This window comes from Lethenteron reissneri, chromosome 15 (genome assembly GCF_015708825.2).
Source record: "Lethenteron reissneri isolate LAM-NWPU_2019-01 chromosome 15, ASM1570882v1, whole genome shotgun sequence".
NCBI classification, from domain to species: domain Eukaryota; kingdom Metazoa; phylum Chordata; class Hyperoartia; order Petromyzontiformes; family Petromyzontidae; genus Lethenteron; species Lethenteron reissneri.
In genome coordinates, this window is record NC_083793.1 from 11,272,375 (window position 1) to 11,298,025 (window position 25,651).

The 25,651-nt window shown below is 52.6% G+C and overlaps 1 protein-coding gene across 2 annotated transcripts in view; it reads left to right on the forward strand.

The window, feature by feature from the left end:
* LOC133342713 (FYVE, RhoGEF and PH domain-containing protein 6-like) overlaps positions 1–25,651 on the forward strand; it is a 54,539-nt gene that overhangs the window by 21,525 nt on the left and 7,363 nt on the right. For both annotated transcript variants that reach the window (XM_061552048.1, XM_061552049.1), the window contains exons 11-18: positions 222–280; positions 1,850–1,921; positions 9,703–9,771; positions 14,814–14,897; positions 16,931–17,010; positions 17,794–17,887; positions 19,331–19,495; positions 24,134–24,236. In XM_061552048.1, the coding sequence (XP_061408032.1) occupies positions 222–280; positions 1,850–1,921; positions 9,703–9,771; positions 14,814–14,897; positions 16,931–17,010; positions 17,794–17,887; positions 19,331–19,495; positions 24,134–24,236 (726 nt within the window). The remainder of the gene's footprint in view (positions 1–221; positions 281–1,849; positions 1,922–9,702; positions 9,772–14,813; positions 14,898–16,930; positions 17,011–17,793; positions 17,888–19,330; positions 19,496–24,133; positions 24,237–25,651) is intronic.

Below are 25,651 nucleotides of genomic sequence, written 5' to 3' on the forward strand. Positions count from 1 at the left end.
GAGGGAGTGGAGGGTGGTAGTGCAGGGTGAGGGAGTGGGGGGTGGTAGTGCAGGGTGAGGGAGTGGGGGGTGGTGGGTGCAGGGTGGGGGAGTGGGGGGTGGTGGTGTAGGGTGTGAGGTGGTGGTGCAGGGTGAGGGAGTGTGAGATGGTTTGTGATTCCAGTGTCTGATCAACTCTGGCTTAGTGAGTCGCTAATGGACTGCCCGGGTTCTCTTTGCAGCGGCCATCGCCATCATCAGTGAAGTGGCTTCTCACACCAACGACTGCATGCGCCAAGGGGTGAGGCGGCACGCCATGAGCCACCACACGCGCGCACAAAGACAAAGATCACCCGTATAGCCTGACACATACTGTTGGGCCAAGAGCTGTTCGCGAATCGCACTTTTGAAGGCCTGAACGGTACACAAGCGGGTGTGGGCTTGGCCAGCACCACGCTCCAGGCACCCATTTTGAGGCCGAGTCGACCTAGGGGAGGTCCAGGACGATGTTAAGATGTTCCTCAACGGTCGTTGTCCGTGAGCGTGAATCGAACTCGGGTCGCCGGGTTCGTAGCGCAGCGCGCTAACCACTACACCACCGCTCCCCACACACGCCCATGTACGTTTCGTACGTGCACATGGTATCCAGAGTTTGAAATGTGACTACCTTTCTGTGTATTATGGTTATTATCCGAAAGTGTCCATTTGTGTGCGATGCTCTGGATCTCACAAACAGATCGTTGGAGGCAGGCGTGCATGACACTGGCAAACTAAATTGTTCCTGGGAAAAGAAAGATCATGAATATTGTGCAATGGTTACATAGCGTCCCGTTAATGCTGCACTTCAAATGAACGTGCCTGAACACGTGCTTTGTATCGTTTGTTGCTGTAACGATTTTGCCCCGTGCCCCATATTGGACATCTGTAAAAGAAAAGTGCTTTATTGCTCATCGGATTCTTGCTGCAGTCTAAACACAAGATTCTGATTCTGATATTTTTTAATTTCTGTCAATACAACAGGAGTTGTGTTAAGATGTTCAAAACACCAGATACCATCTGCAAGACATCACGTCCGCATTCACCTACATGCGGTGAACATGCAAACATGACAGCCTTCTTTATGGCCTAGTCTCACCGGTGTTAGACCTCAGGGGCCGTCCATAAATGACGTCACGCGATTTTTGACGATTATTGACCCCCCCCCCCCCTCGTCACACGGCGTCATAAAAAGTCAGTCCCCCCTCAAATATGACGTCACAAAGCTCTGCCCCCCCAAGGTGCGTGACGTCATTTATGGACGGCCCCTAAGACAATGCCATATATTATCAGAGCATGTTTGTTTGTATGCTCACCGCAAGTAGCGGGTGTGGTTAACGCAGTAATTGATTCCTTGCACAAGGAATCTACTTGTTGTTTGAACGTCTCAACACAACTCATGTTACGTTGCCAGAACGGCTACAAACCTATTCTTACTTTTCACACTTTTTTACTGGCCAAAAGAAGGACCTGTGGAATGTTTATTTATCAATCACATGGTTGCGTCCACAGACCCCCCCCCCCCGCTCACTCCTTCACGCCCAGGCTCTGCCTCCCTTGGTATGGTCCAAATGTGAGGTAGGTGGCACGTGGCCGTAGTAATCACGGATGTGTTGCAGAAATATTTCCCCGGGTCACCGACCCCGAGAATCATCGACCGGAAGAATCCGATGAGCTCTGAAGCTCCTCCCCCCCCGCCCCCACGGATGTCCAGAGAGACGCGGCTCAAGCGAATTGTCATGACGTTGGCCGCGAGGCCAATGAGCGTGCGTTAGAACGAGGGGGGTTGGTGATCGATGTCGATGCTGCTGCTGCTTTCGTGACTTGGTGGCAGGATAACTTCCAGAAGTTGCTGCAGATCCAGCAGAGTCTGCAGGGCAGCCCCGAGGTGGTGCAGCCAGGACGCGTGAGTAGCGCCCCGCGCGGCTCCTGAAGTCACCGAGAGGAGCTGTTGAGGTGGGGGGGTGATTGCGTGCCTGCCTGTGTGTGTGCCTGGCTGTGTGTGTGCCTGGCTGTGTGTGTGACTGGGAGATTGAATGCCTGGCTGTGTGTGTGACACTGGCTGTTTGCATCACTGGCTGTGTGTGTGACTGGCTGTGTGTGTGACTGGCTGTGTGTGTGACTGGCTGTGTGTGTGACTGGCTGTTTGTGTGACTGGGAGATTGAATGCCTGGCTGTGTGTGTGACACTGGCTGTGTGTGTGACTGGCTGTGTGTGTGCCTGGCTGTGTGTGTGCCTGGCTGTGTGTGTGACTGGGAGATTGAATGCCTGGCTGTGTGTGTGACACTGGCTGTTTGCATCACTGGCTGTGTGTGTGACTGGCTGTGTGTGTGACTGGCTGTGTGTGTGACTGGCTGTGTGTGTGACTGGCTGTGTGTGTGACTGGCTGTTTGTGTGACTGGCTGTTTGTGTGACTGGCTGTGTGTGTGACACTGACTGTTTGTGAGACTGGGAGATTGAGTGCCTGGCTGTGTGTGTGACACTGACTGTTTGCATCACTGGCTGTTTGTGTGACTGGTGTGTGTGAGACTGGCTATTTGTGCCCCTGGCCGTTTGTGTGCTTGGCTGTGTGTGTGACTGGCTGTGTGTGTGACTGGCTGTGTGTGTGCTTGGCTATGTGTGTGACTGGCTGTGTGTGTGACTGGCTGTGTGTGAGACTGGCTGTGTGTGAGACTGGCTGTGTGTGTGACTGGCTGTGTGTGCGACTGGCTGTGTGTTTGACTGGCTGTGTGTGTGACTGGCTGTGTGTGTGACTGGCTATGTGTGTGACTGGCTGTTCGTGTGACTGGCTGTGTGTGTGACTGCTGTGTGTGAGACTGGCTGTTTGTGTGACTGGCTGTGTGTGTGACTGGCTGTGTGTGAGACTGGCTGTGTGTGTGACTGGCTGTTTATGAGACTGGCTGTGTGTGAGACTGGCTGTGTGTGAGACTGGCTGTTTGTATGACTGGCTGTGTGTGAGACTGGCTGTGTGTGTCACTGGCTGTGTGTGAGACTGGCTGTGTGTGTGACTGGCTGTGTGTGAGACTGGCTGTGTGTGTGAGACTGGCTGTGTGTGTTACTGGCTGTGTGTATGACTGGCTATGTGTGTGACTGGCTGTGTGTGTGAACGGCTGTGTGTGTGACTGGCTGTGTGTGACTGGCTTTGTGTGAGACTGGCTGTTTGTATGACTGGCTGTGTGCGTGACTGGCTGTGTGTGTGACTGGCTGTGTGTGTGACTGTCTGTGACTGTCTGTGTGTGTGACTGGCTGTGTGTGTGACTGGCTGTGTGTGTGACTGGCTGTGTGTCTGACTGGCTGTGTGTGAGACTGGCTGTGTGTGTGACTGGCTGTGTGTGTGACTGGCTGTGTGTGAGACTGGCTGTTTGTGTGACTGGCTGTGTGTGAGACTGGCTGTGTGTGTCCGGCAAAACAACCTCCTACCTCCTCGCGGTGCCGGACGGGCAACACTGTCGTGGACATTGCTGTGGGGGGAGGGCCAATGCCTATTGGCCTCTCCCCTCATGGCGTCTGTGACCACCATAGTGGCTAAACGGGGGCTCTGGACGGGTGCGAGGGGCTGGTAACCCCTCCACCTTCAATTAATTACCACGAGACCACGACTTAAACATAAATATGTGCCGGAGGCCCCGGGGGGACAGGCTTCTATGACGTCTCCTGGCCAACCCCCAATTGGCGGAGCCAGGAGATTGAATCTTCACCCTCGGGGCTCCTCCAGAAACAACATAAAACCACTGCAGATGGCCACGTGGAATGTTCGAACACTCACTACGGAAGAGAGGCTGCCACTCCTCTGTCAGGAGCTGGCCCGGCACCGCCTGGATCTCTGTGGCATTCAGGAGGTCCGGTGGACCGGTTCTGGCTCCTGCCACCATGAGGGGTGGACAGTCCTCCACTCAGGACAGGAGACTGCCAAACAACAGGGTGTGGCTCTTCTTCTGAACAAAAGAATGAAGGTGGCGTGGGAGCGTGGCGGTGAGGTGTGGGAAGCTGTAAGCCCCAGGATACTTTGGGCTCGCCTTCCCATCAACTGGAGGCGAGAAGTGGTGGTCGTGGTTACTTATGCCCCCACCGAAGACGAACATCCGTGGAGGGATGCAGGCAAAGCCGATGAGTCAGATGCCTTCTATGACCTACTGTCACAGGTGCTGGCTAAAGTGGCCACTCGGGACAGAGTCATCTTGTTGGGTGACTTCAATGCCCGAGTTGGTCATGATGCTGGCACCTGGTCTGGAGTGATTGGAAGGCATGGGCCAGATCAGCTCAATAACAACGGTAGGAGGCTGCTAGATTTTTGTGCAGCCCATGGGCTTGTAATTACCAACACGCTCTTCCGGCATCGGCGCATCCACACAACATCATGGATGCATGCCTGGTCCAAGCAAGAACATCTGCTGGACTGCATAGTGACGGACCAGCGGATGCGAGCCCATGTCCTTGACACCAGGACCTACCGTGGAGCTGATCTGCCCTCTGACCATCGACTAGTCATCTGTAAGATGCGCCTGCCATTCTTCCACTCCGGTGGTGGGTGTACACCCAGGAACCCCATTCAAACCAAAAGTGGCCTGGTCTCAGTTATCTGATGAATTTCATCATCGCTTGCAGCTGGGGTTGGCATCGTCCCCCACTCCTCCTGATGTCGAGGGTAAATGGGCGAGGTTTAGGACTGTGACTCATGCAGCTGCAATGGCTGCTTTGGGTACGCGGTCCAGACCTCCCCAGAAACCCTGGCTGACAGAGGAGGTGTTCAGGTTAGTTGAGATAAGCGACAGGCCCACTCTCATCGGCTACAGCATCCCACGTCAGAGAATGAGGAGGTTTACCGCAACCTTCGCTCGGAGGTTCGGAGAGCCGTAAGGTGCTGCAAGGATGGGTGGTGGTCGCGGGTTGCTGAGGAGATAGAGTTTGCCTCAGTGGCCCGCGATCACAAATCACTATTTAACTCCATCAAAAAAGTAACCTGCAGCGCCACACCTATTACCATCATTAGGGGAAAAACGGTGATCTATCTCCGACCCCCAGGGACAGGTTTGCAGATTTGCTGAGCATTTCTGTGAGGTCCTGGGGGAGGGGAAATCCCTGAGCCAGGAAAACATCATGGCACAAAGTGGGGATAACCCTGCTGAGGCTGCGGTGCCTCAAATATTGGAAGAGTCCACCCCTGTGAGTGGCTGGATGAGGTACCATCTGTTGAGGAAGTACTGAAGGCGATCCGGAGTCTGAGACCAGGAAAGGCACCGGGCAGAGATGATCTCCCAAGCGAAATGCTGAGGGAGGGTGGCGTTTGTGCACAGACTGCCCTATAGACATCATAACAACAGTCTGGACCACTGGACGGGTTCCGCAGGATTGGAAGGATGCCCTGGTGGTCCCCCTCTTTAAGAAGGGGGACCGCACAGACTATAACGACTACAGGGGCATCTCACTCCTCAGTGTGCCGGGAAAGGTCCTGGCAAGGATTATTCAACATTGCATTGCTAGGCACGCTGAGGAGGGGCTTGCGGAGCCCCAATGTGGTTTCAGGAAAGGGCAGTCCTGCACAGATGCCATATTTTCTGTCGGTCTGCTACAACAGAGGTGTAGGGAATTCCAACAAGACCTACATCTCTGCTTTATTGACCTGGTCAAGGCCTATGATACCATCAGTAGGCCTGGGCTCTGGGTTGTTCTTCGTGCTTTCGGAGTCCCTGACCCTCTGCTATCGATCATTAAGGACCTTCATGATGGTGAGCGGGCCCGGGTAAAACTACGTGGCCGGGAGTTAGAGCCTTTCCCTGTACACCTTGGGGTGTGGCAGGGATGTCCTCTGGCTTCCACATTATTTAACATCTATTTTGACCGCGTAGTTCGTGAAGTCTTCAATAGCTGTACCAGGGGAATTTTCGTTTGGTACAGATGTAATGGGAGGCTGATCGACGCCCAGGTGCGATCAAGAGATGGCTCCCTATTGGTCAACCATGTATGTATGCCGATGATTTGGTAATAGCTGCTCATTCAGAAGAGGAGTTGGAGACGCTGCTACTGAGACTGGAGCGCGCCACTAAGAGGTGGGGCCTTACCATCAGCCCCACCAAAACTAAGCACCTGCCTGGGTATTTTGTACCATCGGACACTCCACCCCCACAACTCCCAATTGGTGATGGGGCAGTTGTGGAGAGAGTGGAGAGTTTCTCATACCTGGGCAGTGTGCTTATTACCGGCTCCAGTTTATCAGCAGAGGTCTCACTCCGAATCAGTCGAGCGGCAATATCTTTTCATCGGTTGCGTAACGCTGTGTGGAAGCTACCTGGTCTGTCGCTCCGCACGAAGCTTCAGGTCTTCTCGGCCACGGTCATTCCCTCCCTTCTCTACGCTTGCGAAACGTGGACCCCCCTAGTGGAGCATCTCGCCGGTTGGAAACATTTAGGCTGGCCTGCCTACGATCCATCCTGGGTTTAACCAGCTGGATTGTGTGAGGAGCTCACAAGTCCTTGAACGATCTGGGTAAAGTCACATCGGTGAGCTCCTCCGGCAGGCAAGGCTGCGTTGGCTGGGTCATGTAGCCCGCATGCCCAGCCACAGCATGCCTAAACAGCTTTTGTTCGGCCGGATCGAGGGGGCTAAACGGGCGCGGCATGGGCTGGAGAAGAGATGGAGTGATGTGGTACAGGAGGACGTGGAGCTGAGTGGACTTGCCGATGACTGGTACCAGCGGTGTCAAGATCGGCCTCAGTGGAGGAGGCTCGTGAAGGACGCTACTGGGCAGTTGGAGGGCGGAGGAGCGACGCTCACAACAACGAGCGGAGCGCCGGGTGGCTAAAGCACAGCAAGTTGGTACAGTAGGGGGCACAGGTGGTGCATCAGCCAGTCATCTCGGTCATCTCGGTCAGTCGACCCGTGGCACCTGGGTCTGCCCCGTGACCTCCTGCCACCGGGCGTTCGACATTTCACGTGGCCTCAAGGTGCACTTGGCCTGGCACAAGCGTCGTGGTGACGTCACCGCCACTTCGTGGCGAATGGCGGTTGTTGTTGTTGTTGTGTGTGACTGGCTGTGTGTGTGACTGGCTGTGTGTGTGACTGGCTTGTGTGAGAGTGGCTGTGTGTGAGACTGTCTGTTTGTGAGACTGGTTGTGTGTGTGACTGGCTGTGTGTGTGACTGTCTGTGTGTGTGACTGGCTGTGTGTGAGACTGGCTGTTTGTGTGACTGGCTGTGTGTGAGACTGGCTGTGTGTGTGACTGGCTGTGTGTGACTGGCTGTGTGTGTGATTGGCTGTGTGTGAGACTGGCTGTGTGTGAGACTGGCTGTTTGTGTGACTGGCTGTGTGTGTGACTGGCTGTGTGTGTAACTGGCTGTTTGTGAGACTGGTTGTGTGTGTGACTGGCTGTGTGTGTGACTGTATGTGTGTGTGACTGGCTGTGTGTGAGACTGGCTGTTTGTGTGACTGGCTGTGTGTGTGACTGGCTGTGTGTGAGACTGGCTGTTTGTGTGACTGGCTGTGTGTGAGACTGGCTGTGTGTGTGACTGGCTGTGTGTGAGACTGGCTGTGTGTGTGACTGGCTGTGTGTGAGACTAGCTGTTTGTGAGACTGGTTGTGTGTGTGACTGGCTGTGTCTGTGACTGTGTGTGTGACTGGCTGTGTGTGAGACTGGCTGTTTGTGTGACTGGCTGTGTGTGTGACTGGCTGTGTGTGACTGGCTGTGTGAGAGACTGGCTGTGTGTGTGACCGGCTGTGTGTGAGACTGGCTGTTTGTGTGACTGGCTGTGTGAGAGACTGGCTGTGTGTGTGACTGGCTGTGTGTGTGACTGGCTGTGTGTGAGACTGGCTGTGTGTGTGACTGGCTGTGTGTGAGACTGGCTGTGTGTGTCACTGGCTGTGTGTGTGACTGGCTGTGTGAGAGACTGGCTGTGTGTATGACTGGCTGTGTGTGAGACTGGCTGTTTGTGTGACTGGCTGTGTGAGAGACTGGCTGTGTGTGTGACTGGCTGTGTGTGTGACTGGCTGTGTGTGAGACTGGCTGTGTGTGTGACTGGCTGTGTGTGACTGGCTGTTTGTGTAACTGGCTGTGTGAGAGACTGGCTGTGTGTGTGACTGGCTGTGTGTGTGACTGGCTGTGTGTGAGACTGGCTGTGTGTGTGACTGGCTGTGTGTGTGACTGGCTGTGTGTGTGACTGGCTGTGTGTGTGACTGGCTGTTTGTGTGACTGGCTGTGTGTGTGACTGGCTGTTTGTGTGACTGGCTGTGTGTGTGACTGGCTGTGTGTGTGACTGGCTGTGTGTGAGACTGGCTGTTTGCGTGACTGGCTGTGTGTGTGACTGGCTGTGTGTGTGACTGGCTGTGTGTGTGACTGGCTGTGTGTGTGACTGGCTGTGTGTGTGACTGGTTGTTTGTGAGACTGGCTGTGTGTGTGACTGGCTGTGTGTGACTGGCTGTGTGTGTGACTGGCTGTTTGTGTGACTGGCTGTGTGTGTGACTGGCTGTGTGTGAGACTGGCTGTGTGTGTGACTGGCTGTGTGTGTGACTTGCTGTGTGTGTGACTGGCTGTTTGTGTGACTGGCTGTGTGTGTGACTGGCTGTGTGTGAGACTGGCTGTGTGTGTGACTGGCTGTGTGTGAGACTGGCTGTTTGTGTGACTGGCTGTGTGTGTGACTGGCTGTGTGTGAGACTGGCTGTGTGTGTGACTGGTTGTGTGTGTGACTGGCTGTGTGTGTGACTGGCTGTGTGTGTGACTGGCTGTGTGTGAGACTGGCTGTGTGTGAGACTGGCTGTGTGTGTGACTGGCTGTGTGTGAGACTGGCTGTGTGTGTGACTGGCTGTGTGTGAGACTGGCTGTTTGTGAGACTGGCTGTGTGTGTGACTGGCTGTGTGTGTGACTGGCTGTGTGTGAGACTGGCTGTGTGTGAGACTGGCTGTGTGTGAGACTGGCTGTGTGTGTGACTGGCTGTGTGTGTGACTGGCTGTGTGTGAGACTGGCTGTGTGTGTGACTGGCTGTGTGTGAGACTGGCTGTGTGTGTGACTGGCTGTGTGTGAGACTGGCTGTGTGTGAGACTGGCTGTGTGTGTGACTGGCTGTGTGTGTGACTGGCTGTGTGTGTGACTGGCTGTGTGTGAGACTGGCTGTGTGTGTGACTGGCTGTGTGTGAGACTGGCTGTGTGTGTGACTGGCTGTTTGTGTGACTGGCTGTGTGTGTGACTGGCTGTGTGTGACTGGCTGTGTGTGGGACTGGCTGTGTGTGTGACTGGCTGTGTGTGAGACTGGCTGTGTGTGTGACTGGCTGTTTGCGTGACTGGCTGTGTGTGACTGGCTGTGTGTGACTGGCTGTGTGTGTGACTGGCTGTGTGTGTGCCTGGCTGTGTGTGAGACTGGCTGTGTGTGTGACTGGCTGTGTGTGTGACTGGCTGTGTGTGAGACTGGCTGTGTGTGAGACTGGCTGTGTGTGTGACTGGCTGTGTGTGGGACTGGCTGTGTGTGTGACTGGCTGTTTGTGTGACTGGCTGTGTGTGTGACTGGCTGTGTGTGTGACTGGCTGTGTGTGAGACTGGTTGTGTGTGTGACTGGCTGTGTGTGAGACTGGCTGTGTGTGTGACTGGTTGTGTGTGTGACTGGCTGTGTGTGAGACTGGCTGTTTGTGAGACTGGCTGTTTGTGTGCCTGGCTGTTTGTGTGGTTGGATCTGCTGCCCGTGTCCCACGCCTTCTCTTTGTTTCAGGTTTTTCTCAAGGAAGGAACTCTGTTTAAGCTGTGCCGGAAAGCGCTCCAGTCTCGCATGTTTTTCTTGGTAACGCCCAGCTTCCCCTGCACACACACACACAGATACACGCACACACACATACGTGAGCTCATATACACAAACACATAGAGATACACGCACACACATATGCACGCGTGAGCTCATATACAGAAACGCAGATACACGCACACACACGTGTGATCCCATATACACAAACACACAGTGAGACATGCACAGACTCACACACTTTTGGTGCTTACACGCACACACATATGAACCGATACCCCAAAGCCTTGCCGTTGTTTTTAAAGATAGGAGCTGAGATCTGCACCCCAATATCCACTGTACATTTCATTGCAACAGCCCTGTCAGTTTTAAAACCATCCACGTCGCGTCGTTGCTCCACGTCGCGTCGTTGCTCTGTCACATCGTTACTCCGCGTTACATCATTACTTTGCGTCGTGTCGTTACTCTGTGTCACTCGTTACTTTTTGGCGTTACTCTGTGTCACTCGTTACTCTATGTCGTTACTCTGTGTCAATCGTTACTCTTGTGTCACTCGTTACTCTGTGTCACTCGTTACTCTATGTCGTTAATCTGTGTCAATCGTTACTCTTGTGTCGTGTCGTTACTCTGTGTCACTCGTTACTCTGTGTCACTCGTTACTCTGTGTCGTTACTCTGTGTCACTCGTTACTGTGTGTCGTTACTCTGTGTCTTTACTCTTTGTCACTCGTTACTCTGTATCGTTATTCTGTGACACTCGTTACTCTGTGTCACTCGTTACTCTATGTCGTTACTCTGTGTCGTTACTCTGTGTCACTCGTTACTCTGTGTCATTACTCTGTGTCACTCGTTACTCTATGACACTCGTTACTCTGTATCACTCGTTACTCTGTGTCACTCGTTACTCTGTGTCGTTACTCTGTGTCGTTACTCTGTGTCACTCGTTACTCTGTGTCGTTACTCTGTGTCAATTGTTACTCTGTGTCACTCGTTACTCTCTGTCGTTACTCTGTGTCGTTACTCTGTGTCACTCGTTACTCTGTGTCGTTACTCTGTGTCAATTGTTACTCTGTGTCACTCGTTACTCTGTGTCGTTACTCTGTGTCACTCTTTACTCTGTGTCGTTACTCTGTGTCACTCTTTACTCTGTATCGTTATTCTGTGACACTCGTTACTCTGTGTCACTCGTTACTCTATGTCGTTACTCTGTGTCGTTACTCTGTGTCACTCGTTACTCTGTGTCGTTACTCTGTGTCACTCATTACTCTGTGACACTCGTTACTCTGTATCACTCGTTACTCTGTGTCGTTACTCTGTGTCACTCGTTAATCGGTGTCACTCGTTACTCTGTATCATTACTCTGTGTCACTCGTTACTCTGTGTCGTTACTCTGTGTCACTCGTTACTCTGTATCGTTATTCTGTGACACTCATTACTCTGTCACTCGTTACTCTATGGCGTTACTCTGTGTCGTTACTCTGTGTCACTCGTTACTCTGTGTCGTTACTCTGTGTCACTCGTTACTCTATGACACTCGTTACTCTGTATCACTCGTTACTCTGTGTCGTTACTCTGTGTCACACGTTACTCTGTGTCACTCGTTACTCTGTGTCATTACTCTGTGTCACTCGTTACTCTGTGTCACACGTTACTCTGTGTCATTACTCTGTGTCACACGTTACTCTGTGTCACTCGTTACTCTGTGTCGTTACTCTGTGTCACACGTTACTCTGTGTCACACGTTACTCTGTGTCATTACCCTGTGTCACTCGTTACTCTGTGTCGTTACTCTGTCACTCGTTACTCTGTCACTCGTTACTCTATGTCGTTACTCTGTGTCAATTGTTACTCTGTGTCACTCGTTACTCTGTGTCGTTACTCTGTGTCACTCGTTACTCTGTGTCGTTACTCTGTGTCGTTACTCTGTGTCACTCATTACTCTGTGTCGTTACTCTGTGTCACTCGTTACTCTGTGACACTCGTTACTTTGTATCACTCGTTACTCTGTGTCACTCGTTACTCTGTGTCACTCGTTACTCTGTGTCATTACTCTGTGTCACTCGTTACTCTGTGTCGTTACTCTGTGTCACTCGTTACTCTGTGTCGTTACTCTGTGTCACTCGTTGCTCTGTGTCGTTACTCTGTGTCACTCGTTACTCTGTGTCGTTACTCTGTGTCACTCGTTACTCTGTGTCGTTTCTCCGTAACACTCGTTACTCTGTAACACTCGTTACTCTGTGTCGTTACTCTGTGTCACTCGTTACTCTGTATCGTTATTCTGTGACACTCGTTACTCTGTGACACTCGTTACTCTGTATCACTCGTTACTCTGTGTCGTTACTCTGTGTCACTCGTTAATCGGTGTCACTCGTTACTCTGTGTCATTACTCTGTGTCACTCGTTACTCTGTGTCGTTACTCTGTGTCACTCGTTACTCTGTGTCGTTACTCTGTGTCACTCGTTACTCTGTGTCGTTATTCTGTGACACTCATTACTCTGTCACTCGTTACTCTATGTCGTTACTCTGTGTCGTTACTCTGTGTCACTCGTTACTCTGTGTCGTTACTCTGTGTCACTCGTTACTCTATGACACTCGTTACTCTGTATCACTCGTTACTCTGTGTCGTTACTCTGTGTCACACGTTACTCTGTGTCACTCGTTACTCTGTGTCATTACTCTGTGTCACTCGTTACTCTGTGTCACACGTTACTCTGTGTCATTACTCTGTGTCACACGTTACTCTGTGTCACTCGTTACTCGGTGTCGTTACTCTGTGTCACACGTTACTCTGTGTCACACGTTACTCTGTGTCATTACCCTGTGTCACTCGTTACTCTGTGTCGTTACTCTGTGTCGTTACTCTGTCACTCGTTACTCTATGTCGTTACTCTGTGTCAATTGTTACTCTGTGTCACTCGTTACTCTGTGTCGTTACTCTGTGTCACTCGTTACTCTGTGTCGTTACTCTGTGTCGTTACTCTGTGTCACTCATTACTCTGTGTCGTTACTCTGTGTCACTCGTTACTCTGTGACACTCGTTACTTTGTATCACTCGTTACTCTGTGTCACTCGTTACTCTGTGTCACTCGTTACTCTGTGTCATTACTCTGTGTCACTCGTTACTCTGTGTCGTTACTCTGTGTCACTCGTTACTCTGTGTCGTTACTCTGTGTCACTCGTTGCTCTGTGTCGTTACTCTGTGTCACTCGTTACTCTGTGTCGTTACTCTGTGTCACTCCTTACTCTGTGTCGTTTCTCCGTAACACTCGTTACTCTGTAACACTCGTTACTCTGTGTCGTTACTCTGTGTCACTCGTTACTCTGTATCGTTATTCTGTGACACTCGTTACTCTGTGTCACTCGTTACTGTATGTCGTTACTCTGTGTCGTTACTCTGTGTCACTCGTTACTCTGTGTCGTTACTCTGTCACTCGTTTCTCTATTACACTCGTTACTCTGTATCACTCGTTACTCTGTGTCGTTACTCTGTGTCACTCGTTACTCTGTGTCACTCGTTACTCTGTGTCATTACTCTGTGTCACTCGTTACTCTGTGTCGTTACTCTGTGTCACTCGTTACTCTGTGTCGTTACTCTGTGTCAATTGTTACTCTGTGACACTCGTTACTCTGTGTCGTTACTCTGTCACTCGTTACTCTGTATCGTTACTCTGTGTCACTTGTTACTCTGTGACACTCGTTACTCTGTGTCGTTACTCTGTGTCACTCGTTACTCTGTATCGTTACTCTGTGTCACTCGTTACTCTGTGTCGTTACTCTGTGTCGTTACTCTGTGTCACTCGTTACTCTGTGTCACTCGTTACTCTGTATCACTCGTTACTCGGTGTCGTTACTCTGTGTCGTTACTCTGCGTCACTCGTTACTCTGTGTCACTCGTTACTCTGTGTCGTTACTCTGTGACACTCGTTACTCTGTGTCGTTACTCTGTGTCGTGTGTGCTGGATTGGTGCTTCATTACATTTCACACATTTTGGGTTCAGCTGCATTTATCAGTCTCAGAATTGAACGCCGGTTGCGAAGGCCACGTCGATGCGTTGACACTCCGAGTCGTGAACGTTGAATCCGTTGGTTCACGCGACCTCTCCAGCTCACCTCCATATTCACGGCGGTGTAAATAAGAACCCGCTCTTGAACTGACCCTTGAACCCTGAATGACGTCACAAAAATTCAATAACTGGATGGGGGAGGTGATTCGTCACAATTCCACTTGGTACCATCATAGACAACATCTGTAAACATATTTTCTTCATTTGCATTCCATATAAATCATAATCATCATCAGGAGCAGCAGCATGTGCTGCATTAGCTGTGTGCTCTTGTAGACCGATGTAGGTACGGCCGCTGAACTCTTTTGTTATGCTGGTGGGGGGGGGGGGGGGCACCAGTGACGTGCGGTGAGGTCAATGGCTGTGGAGGCACTGGCTCGTGTCAGAGCCAGAGTCACACACTGAGGGGGGCGTGTTAGACACGTCCCCCTCAGTGAGGCAGATGTGATAGCTGCCTCCCCTGGTGCTTTTTAATTGCAGTTTCATGACGAGACCAGCGAGCCTAAATCTCTTTATACACACACGTGAAATAAGTTACCTGGAGTATGGAAGGCGAGGACATGAAATGAAGGGGTCTACAAACATTACATTGGTGACATGCTGAGATAGTAGCAGGCACGCGCAGTTACTGAGGGGTTGCGCAATCAGAGGGGAGGCTGAGCTCGTCGCTGCCTCACCTCTCGTCTCTTCCTGTATTTGCAGCGGAGCTCTGCAAATTTGGCGATTTTGACTATAAAAATGATTGTAATCGTACAGAAATGACATTCATAACACAGATCAGTGGAAACATCTTAAGTGTTATTTGATTTGATTATAATTTTTTCTTACTTTTCGTAAAATCTACTTCCATTGGAGTATGACAGGTGAGGGAGGCTCTGCCTGCCCTGCCTCCCCTGACCGCACGTCCCTGGTGTGCACTGCTGGGCCTTGACTCTAACCGCATGCCCCCCACCCCCTTCAACTTCTACCCCCTGCTCTCGCCGCCCTCCCCTCCCCCCACCACGGCACGGTGCCGAGCAGATGAACGACGCTCTTCTGTACGCCACAGCCCAGCCGAGCGGGCGCGTGAAACTCAACAGCGAGATCTGCCTGGGCAGCCTGCAGGTGTGGCCGGCGCTCACAACTGGGGCTTTTAACACCGAGGGCCATCGTCGATCAGCCACGGTCCGGCCGTGTCCGTCCAGTGCTCCCCGAGCTGCATTGGCTTTGGGCTACCGAACGAACACGTTCTAGGGTTGCACTCATTACACGTAAAGTGCGTGTCACAAAGGAACCCAAATGCCTCGCGGATCTCGTCAAGGAGCACGAACCACCACGAGAACTCCGGTCATCCTCGCGTCAGCGGGTTTTGGCTCACCGCATCGCGCGCTCTCTTGATGCGCTTCTACGGTCGTCTGGAACGCTCTTCCTTCTGATATTAGGAAGCCACCGGAGCTATGCACTTTTTATTATTATCTAGATTGAAACTAATTTCTTAAAAAATGTTTTTTGTGTTTAGTTTGTTGTCCTTTCCCGGCACCTCCAAAAAGCGCGGTCGGCTACGTCCCATTTGTAAGACGTTAAACACGCATACAAACAAACAAACGTCTATCCACTTGTGGACGGAGGCCTCTCCACACTTGTCACTCTCCTTCACGGTCCTGCGATGCCACAATCCATGGGCTGCACGTGAGGGCTGATTTCATTGGTGAAAATCCACGGTCGTTGTTGTCAGGGACTCGTTCTCTCTCTCTCCATTTCTCTCCTCGTGTTGTAATGTCATCACCGGTCTTATCCATCGGCCGTCATCCCTTCTCGAGGATTGGATCCGGTCCTAATGCGGTAAAACTCCGTTCGGCCGGATACTAGCTAGCCGGATTTCACGTTGAGCCACACCAGGTTGGCTAAATAATAAAATAATCCGTGCAGCCTCCACGCAGTCTGCGCCTCCTCCCTTGAGCATGGGCGTTACCCTCACCGTCAATAATACACAGGAGTTGTGTTAAGGTGTTCAAACACCAAATAGACACACCCACCAAGGCATTGTCAAGTTCCGTGTCAACCACACATCACGCTTGTGATAAAACATGCAGAGCAAACGTTGCTCTGATGATGACGTACTCAATGCCTTTGAATGCCTTTGAAACCGATTGGCCTCCAGTAGAGACGGCCTCCTTCATGGCCTCGTTTCTGCACCGGTGTTAGACCAGAGAACGTCAACCGACAAAGGCGAATGGCAAAAAGGCAACGCGTTTTGAACGTGTCTGAACACCTCCTGTATTATTGGCGGGGAAAACAACTAATTAAAGCCTGCTTTTATTGTTTTATATTATTGATACCGGCACAAAAGGCAGCACTTATGTTGGTGGTGCGAGATAGGGGATGAAAGGGGAGGACGATAGCAGATAGAGCAGGGGGGTGGTGGGCAGTGGGTGACCAATGCACGCAACCAATAGAAAATATAATTATTTATTATCAATATAATTATTATTTTCAGGAGGGTCCTATCGCGGACCGTGCTTTACCCCACATTATTTATTATTACGCGGATTTCTTCCCTAACGCGGTAGTCTGCAGGAACGCAACTACTACCGCAATTACAGGAGAACAAGACTCTAATTTTTTTTTATTGTGGAACCATGACGCCAGCACACAATGGGCCCCACCGGAGCTTTAACGTCCACTGAGACACCGCCGGCTGTACCGGTCGTCGGCACGCAGCCTTGCCAGGGCCACCCAGAGGTGCCGAGAGGCCCTGGGGCAGAATGCCTATGTGGGGGGTGGGGGGGGGGGGGTCCCTATTTTAACCATCCACAGGTTCCGATGCAGGGCCCTCTTGTGTGAATCTTAGGGAAAGTTGACCGTCTTGCTCCCCCCCACCACCTCCGAGTGCAGAACAGTTTGCTGCATGGTCACGGTACAGCACGGGCGTGGAGAGAGCGCCAGCGCTCATTGTATGTGCGTGTGTGTACGTTTAACTTCTTTTGCACGGTACGTAGCCGACCGTGCTAATCGGAGGTGCGGAGAGGGCATGCGCCGGGGCGTTGCAGTGCGTGCGCACACCGGACTCGAGCGAACTCGTGCCTGCGTGCGTTCCTGCGTGCGTGCGAGCCTGCGTGTGTGCCTGCGTGTGTGCGTGTGTGCGTGTGTGAATGCAGGCGAGCAAGCCAGCAGTGGAGACGCTCGCCAACGAGCTCCACTTTACGACCCCCGAGAAGACGTTCATTCTGTCGGCAAGGTGGGCACGTGCCGCCAGGACCGGCCATCACGTCCACGACGATCGTACTCCATCCACGCTCTGCACGTATCAACGATGACAAAATATTACAGGCAGACGTTGCAGGCAGCGGCACCTTTATTTCAGGCTGGAGAGAAGACGATTAGACAAGACTGACTTTTTACTTTTGAACGTTTTTATTGCGACGAAACGCAAGCCCGGTACAATATGTGCCGATCGATATTGGAGAGTTTGGCGTGAAGACATCGTATGTACGGGGTGGGGGGGAGAAACAAGAGATACTGACGATTGCTTGTGTTGTGATCGAAACGTCGTGATCTATTATTTTTCTACCTACGTGACTTTACCGAAAGAACCAAAGCGTATAGTTTCTGCAGTCACGAAAGCTTCAAATCAAGAAAGAGACGCTGATGTTGAATTATGATTGTGTTGATTGCTGTGTGCATGTAACTTTGTATGTGGGGAGCGGTAGTGCAGCGGTTAGCGCGCTGCGCTCTGAAATTGGTCACCCGGGTTTGATTCCCGCTCACAGCTTCCACCGGCGACGATTATCTGAACCGGTCCTGGGCCTCCCTTAGGTCGACTCAGCCTTCAATGAGTACCTGTTGCGGTGTGTGAACATCGCCACTGGGGAGACAAAGGAGATCGGGCATGGTGCTGGCCACCCACCCCCTCGTGTGCCATTCTGGCCTTCGTAGATGCTCGCTAACAGCACTTGCCCCTACGGTCTGTTAAGGCTATGGGGGGACCTTTGTCTTTTTACGTTTGTGTGCGTGTGAGCAGCTCTCCGGAGGAGCGGGACGCATGGCTCGACGTCGTGTCTCTCGCCGTGGAGGACTTCAAGCGCAAGCGCTCGACGTTCCGCAGTGTGGGGCAGGTGAGAGACCTCCTGCACGTGCTGCTGCTCACCTCATCAACAAACTAAACTCAAACTACTTGTTTTTATTTTACCAGGTAAGGCCCACTGAGCTGTGTAGATTATTTCCTAGAAGCGACAAAGTGGCTTATCGAGTGGAAATTCATGGCGGACAAATACTCCGAACGCGTGATGTTGATTCTGAATGTGGAGGAAAAAAACGGAGGACCCAGAGCAAATCCACGCGACCACGGTGAGAGAGAAACACGCAAACTCCACATATACAACAGCAGGCGTCAAGTTCGCGATCGAACGCAAGACCTCCTGCATACCAGGCGAGGTAGTTAACAACTACCTCGCCTGGTATGAAGGAGGCTGTGGGTTCGATCCCGACACCTGCTCTATATTTGGAGTTTGCGTGTCTCTCTCTCTCCCCATGATCGCATGGATTTTTCTCCGGGTCCTGCGGTTTTTCCCTCTACGTTTAGAATCAACATCACTCGTTTAGAGTATTTGGCTGCTATACATTTCCACGTGATAAGCCACATCCTGGAGCTATCATTTGTGGCCAAGTAACTTCTGAAAAAGAGCCACATTGCTCAGTGGGGCCTTGATAAAAATCAAAAGAGTTTACGTATGCATGTTGAACTTCTTTCGCACCAGACACAGCCAACCATGTTACCGGTAACATTTACCACCCACGTCACCTTCCCACTCCTCATTTGTCGTTCGCAACGAACTGGCGACGATGTCGAACGCGCCTGTTGCGTTCGAGTAAGGGTGAAATATTTATTATTTGGGTCTTTCGGTAAAGACACGTAGATAGGTTCAAAAATTACAAAAAAACTACGACGTTTCGATCACAACACAAGCGATCGCCCCCTTTTTTTCTCCACCTGATAATTCGTGAATATCTATTTTTTAAAGAAAATGTTTTCATTGAGGTACGTGCACACAAATCCGCTAGAATGTGTCGGGGCTTTCAGGGGAGGAGGGGGGGGGGGGACAGAAAAACCGCGAGGGGGAAGGAGGCGAGGGGGGGGGGGAGACTTTCCAGCGCTTGCACAGATCTAGGGATGTGGGAACAAATTCCTGGGTGCTCACCCAGAGCGGTGGGGGGGGGGTCCCTGATGGGGCAGGGGGGGTTGATTATGGGGGGGGGGGGGAAGGGGGTCGGACAATCACCAACATTATAGGGGTAGATCGTGTGTGGGGAGGGGGTGACGAATGGACACACGACACATCATATTACATGCACGCGGCTTCATGCGATGGGGCTACAGACCTGTCCTCCATCCCGGGCCCATCCGCTCTCAACTGAAACGTGAATTTAAACCTCTAAACGCAAAACGAAGCTCTTCCGATTGCCGCCGACGATGAACGTCGGGCGACGGAGTCCACGGCGGCGTAACGAGAGCGACACGTGACACGGCGACACGGCGACACGGTTGTCCGTGTGCCCAGAGCGCAGGCGAGGAGGGTGGCGAGGCGCGGGAGGGGGAGCCGGGATCCCCGCTCGGGGCCCAAGCCCCGCCGTGGATCCCCGACGCCCGGGTGCCGCTCTGCATGATCTGCCTCTCCAGCTTCTCCCTGACGTGGCGGCGCTACCACTGCCGCGCGTGCGGGAAGGTGGGTCCCGCGCGCTACGCGCACATGCACACACGCACGCACGCACACACACGCGCACACGCACGCACACACGCACGCGCGCTGGTTTTCTCGGTTCCGTGTGCAGTCTGTTCTCCCGGAATGCGTGTTGTTGTTGTTGTTTCCATCACGCGAATTGGACGTAGAACGCGATGAGCGTGTGAGGGAACGCCACATCTTTTTTTATAACGCGGATGCGAATTTGATATAACGCGATCGAGCGAACGCAACTGCGTCGCGGCGCGAGTAGGAATAAGCGGTCGTACGGCTGCATCATCATCACCATCACACGAGGCATTGGGATGCTGCTGGATGCTTCTAGATGCTACCCAAAAGCCTCAATCTTTGTTCGGCCTGCATACGCATCTCACGTGTCATCACAGACCGTGCTTTACCCTACATTATACTGTATATGACTTATTAGAACGGAATTTTTCCGTAACATTGTGTTCTTCTACCGCGTTACAGGAGAACACACGGTATCTGTATCTACTGCTTAATTGGTATTTATGTCTCTGTTGGGGGCCGTGATTGAGGGGCTGGAGGGTGATGTTGCTGATGTTGTTGAGGTTGCGAGTGTACACACCCGTCGCGTATTGTGTAACGTTATGGGGATTATTTAGATGATTTGGCTGCTAGAAATATTTCCGAGGCAGAGCGAGCGGCTCCCAATTGGAAGGGAGCGAGTTGAAATCCACATCATCCCACCAGGGTCGATAAAATAAGTGACGCTTTGTGGAGAAGTCAACAGTAGCTGTCCTATTGATCGACTCGATTCCGACCTAAGAATATGGAATGTCCACTCCTGGCCCAGGGTGGTGAACAGGAGGTGGTCACCGGCTCAGTGCTCATTTGAGCAGGAAGTAGTACTAGTAGGTAGTACGGGTAGGTAGTGCTGCTAGAGGTGGGATGGTGGATCATGAGGTGGTACAGAGGATACGGAGTAACCCATTCCACATTTATACTGCGTGGATTATTGAGCGTATGTTATTGATGTATTCAGATATATTACCTTGTCTATTATACTGTATGTGTTGTTATTAGTTGACGATAATATACAAACCGTTTGTATTTGTCGCCATCAATACGGTATGTCAGGGAGAGAAAAAAATGTTCGTAGAGTACACATGACAGAGACTGTAGCCAGTCTGGGATGCTGTCGCTCGGGCACCTTACGACATCTGGTCATGAATGTTCTCCGTGGAATAAAACAACAACAACAACAACACGGGCGGAACGCTTAAGTTCTTAAATCCCGAGTACGCTATGGCGAGGCGCACGGTGCGTTAAAGCGGGACTGGGTGTCAATACATCGAGTACGTCGCAGCGAAAGTACGTACAGCGGGGTGTTGCTTATTGATGAATGGGCTTGAAGCACGGCCCGGTATCCTGAGTCACGGTCCCCTCTCTCGCCCGCGGGAGTCGTCGCGCGCGTTGGCTCCTCCAGTGCGGCGTCCGATCGACGCGAGTGGTGTTGACGCCGTATTAGCGCACGTGCCAGTCACGTGGCAGCCACGTGCCAGTCACGTGGCAGCCACGTGCCAGTCACGTGGCAGCCACGTGCCAGTCACGTGGCAGTCACGTGCCAGTCACGCGCCAGCCACGTGCCAGTCACGTGGCAGCAGTGAGCCGGGGCTGGCGGCTTTGGCGAACGACGGCGCCGTCGCGGCGACATCACATTTACCCCCGCGATGTGAGATCGAAACAGCGGGAGGATTTCTCTACAATTGTGGATGTCGACTGATGATGCGGTTGTTGCTGTAATTACCGGCGAAATATCACCGTACTCGAATTGTAATTGTTGTAGTGGGTTTACCCTCCAACACACAAGCGGTGTGCTAAGCTAGTGACTAATTGGCACGTTGTGTTTACGTAACAAACCCTTACTCATTAGCTGTCGGGTGGTGGCGGGTTTAGCGACACATTTATATTTACGCGATCTAACGCAAAAAAACCCTCTGTTGTGGACAATATTGGTCGTGCAAGCCCTGCTGCTCGGTGTTAAAGTGACGATCTCTGAAGAAGCGTAGGCACGGTCTGCCCGTGCCTGTAGACAGTCCAGCTCTCTCTCTCTCCCCATCAGACGACAGCTGCAGCTGTGAACCCATACTATGGTTTACGCCGTATTCTTGTACAGGGACACTGAGTTTTCAGGTCTATACGGCGTACAGCCGTTTCAATACGGCAAAACATGTTTTTTGTCTATTTGTTTGTGTTTTTCCCTCGTGATGGGACTTTGTAGGATGAACGTTGAGATTTATAAGGGCACGGGGTGACCAACAAGGCCTGCATTGGTCTGTCATAAGGTAGGGCACTGATAAGGGGTTGACAGGTATGCAGCTGAACGACACGTATCTTCACCGTGATGGTCGTCCACGGACCCGCAATTATAGAGTCACTCTTTAGCTCGTGTTGATCACGGCTTGTGACTGGATTGGCAAAGTTCAGTGCAGGAGGCGTTCTCTCCTCTGTGGATCTTCTCCTTCAGTTCACAATCAGAATTTCCATTTATAACCGCAGGAGAGCTATACACGTTATTTTTCACAGATGTCCAGGAGGGGCACGGGCTCAGAACGTTACAACAGCAAACAACACAACAACATGATAGGAGTTCAACGTATAGGAAAGGTAAACCAATCACTCTAAAAAAGTATACAAATAAAAATAAACTATTTTCATCTTACCAGGTGTAGTGGGCTCACACGGAGACTCAGGCGTACTGTTTGGAGGCAACACATTTATTAATACCAACACCAAACACAAAGGGGTAACTGCCCCTTCACCAGTTAACAACCTATGGTGGTGGTCCACCAGGCTACCTACACCAACTACACCGGGAGTAGCTACGAGGGACGGGACCCCAGCTTGGGGCCAGGTCCCGTGTTGGTCTTGTCTTCGGACGTAGGCGTAGAACGTCGGTTCTTGAGGATAACAACAGCAGTCTGTCCCACTGGGATACCGGCTTTTACCCCCCGTGGCGGGGCTCGCTCCGCCCCTCGTCACGACCCCCTTCTCAAATCATCGACGAGGATCTCTCCTGGACACGTGGTCCCCCCAGCCCCCCTTTTGGGGGTCCCCGGGCAGACGCCCCCGGTCACGTGTCCTCCGGGGTCAACCAGAGCGCTGTGGCCCCGTGGAACCACGTTCCCGAAGCGGCACCTCCCCAGCACCCTATTCTGTAGGAGCTGGCACTGCACCCAGCGCAGGGTGCCACTGGTTGCTGTCAGTCCGTGCTCCTCGAGCCCTGCTAGGGCTGGTAACTGCGTCCGCCTTCGGTGGTGTTTGCGATGTCAGTACATCGCTTCACACAGTGACATGCAACGATGTCTCTACACGCGTAAAGCCCAACTGAGCTATTCGCTCTATAAGAAGCGAATTGGCTATCGCAAATGATCGCTTATCGAAGGAGCTTATCACGTGTAAATGTACAGCAGCCAAATACTCTCAGTAATATAGATGCACGTTGATTCTAAATGTGGAGGGAAAAAATCCACGCGACTCTACAGGCTCACTCTTCAACGACTCTCTACACCCTCACTCTCCAACAACGGCAAATCTTCACATCTCCTTTAAACAGCCGCCACCGCTGCATCACTTCAGCCTAGCAATTCCTGGAGCTCCCCTGCCGCACGTGACCACCGCGATTCCAGATTTAATTCGTTTCTCATCCGATCGTTGCCATGGTTGGTGCCGTTTTACTTTTTTTCTTACGTTACGACCGTTTCAGGCACTTGAGCGTGAAAGGCGCGACATGAAATAGAGGTTATTTCTTATTTCCGTTGTTATTTTTGCGCGGCGATGGGAGACCTTGCCAGTGTAATTGCACCTCGTCAGCTTGGCCGTCAATCTATTGATCCTCCCCTCTTTCACAGACAAAGGTGGTTTGTGTTTTGTTTGGGCCTCTTGTGGGATGCCTGGCGTGGCGCAGCTGATCGCCACAATGAGCACCTGGAGTAGGCGATGTCTCTGGCACGTTATGGGGCTCACGGTGTTTGAGAAGTTAGACTCCTGTCGGAGAAGTTACATTCAATTTTAAAAACGTCTGAATAACAAACATCATGCGAGGCAACCACAGCAACTCAACGCATGATTATTCTCTAATAATGTGCAACGGCAAACCCACGACAGAACAGCATCTCGGCGGTGCTGCCCGCCGTCTCTGACCTCTGGGCGCCACTCAGCCACCTCCATGGGTCACACTTCTGAGTCACCGCGGGGAGCATTCGTCACCACAAACACCACAGGGACTCACTCGTAACCACAAACATCGCAGGAACTCACTCGGGCGGCAGCCGTGTGCGTGGTGTGGGCTAGTGAGCGGCGCCGCGAGTCTCCGTGACCTATGAGCCCGGCCACCCAAGTTCGATTCCCGCTCATGGCGAACACCCGCGACAATAATTTTAACCGGATCCTCCGGTTCCTCTCCTAGGTCGACTCACCTTCAAACCTGGTGTGGTGTGTAAACATCGCCACGGGGGAGACAAAGGCGGTTGGGCGTGGTGCTGGCCACCCACCCTCGTGTGCCATGCCGGCTTTCATTGGTGCTCGTTAACGGCACTTGCCCCGACAGTCTGTGAAGGCTACACGGGGGATCGTTGTCTTTGTGCGTGCTCCCTACAGATCGTGTGCCGCGCTTGCTCCGCTCACAAGTTCCCGCTGAAGCACCTCCGGGACAAGCCGGCCAAGGTGTGCGACCCGTGCTACAGCTCGCTGCACGGCGCCTGTGAGTACAGCCCCAGGGTCACGGACTACCACACACTATCGTGTGCTGCCGTGCACTACCACACACTAACGCGTGCTGCCGTGCACTACCACACACTAACGCGTGCTGCCGTGCACTACCACACACTGCCGTGCACTACCACACACTACCGCGTGCTGCCGTGCACTACCACGTGCTGCCGTGCACTACCACACACTATCGCGTGCTGCCGTGCACTACCACACACTGCCGTGCACTACCACACACTATCGCGTGCTGCCGTGCACTGCCATGGACTACCACACATTGCCGTGCACTACCACACTACCGCGTGCTGCCGTGCACTACCATACACTACCGCGTGCTGCCGTGCACTACCATGGACTACCACACATTGCCGTGCACTACCACACTACCGCGTGCTGCCGTGCGCTACCATGGATTACCGCGCATTGCCGTGCACTACCACACACTACCGCGCGCTGCCGTGCACTACCATGGATTACCGCGCATTGCCGTGCACTACCACACACTACCGCGTGCTGCCGTGCACTACCACACACTACCGCGCGCTGCCGTGCACTACCATGGATTACCGCGCATTGCCATGCACTACCACACACTACCGCGTGCTGCTATGCACTACCGCGTGCTGCCGTGCATTGTCATGTGGATCACCTAATATCTGAAACAGATTGGAAATGTTAAATTCAAACCTCATCCCTACGAGGCACGCATGTAGCATGTCAGAACCATTCAGTATTGTTGGTCCAAAATCATGGTGCCATCCTGGCAAAAGCCTTAACTGACAAGTTATATTAGCGAGTAGCACCTGTCAAGGTCGGCACGGCACACGAGGGGGTGGGTGGCCAGCACCACGCCCGACCGCCTTTGTCTCCCCAGTGGCGATGTTTACACACCGCACCAGCTACTCATTTGAGGCTTCGTCAGTTCAGATAATCGTCACTGGTGTTGGCCGTGAGCTGGAATCGAACTCGGGCAGCCGAGTCCGTAGCGCAGCGCGCTTTACCGCTACGCTGCCGCCACGACCAGCACCGCATGTCACCAAAGCCCTCTCCCCTACCATCAGACTCCGCAGCTGCTGCAGAGGAGATGAGCAGGGACATCTCCGAGGTCTGCCCTGAGAGTCTCCCACCGTCTGATCTTAGCTCTTCCCTTCCTACGGGTGGCCGGGCTCGTCTCATCGCCCCCACCCAGTGCGGCCGTTTTTGCCGGATAACGTGGGCACGCCGCTCGCACGCCCGTGCCCTCTACCGGACTCCCGCACTGCTTCTTCCGCTGTCTCGGTCACAACGTTCCCAACCTCCATCTCGGACACCCCCCGGGGCTCAATGCCAGCAGCTTGTTTTCGAGCTGCTTTGTAGTCGCGAGCCGTGTTCCTGTAACACCGCGAGCTCAGCGCACGCGCGCCAGTG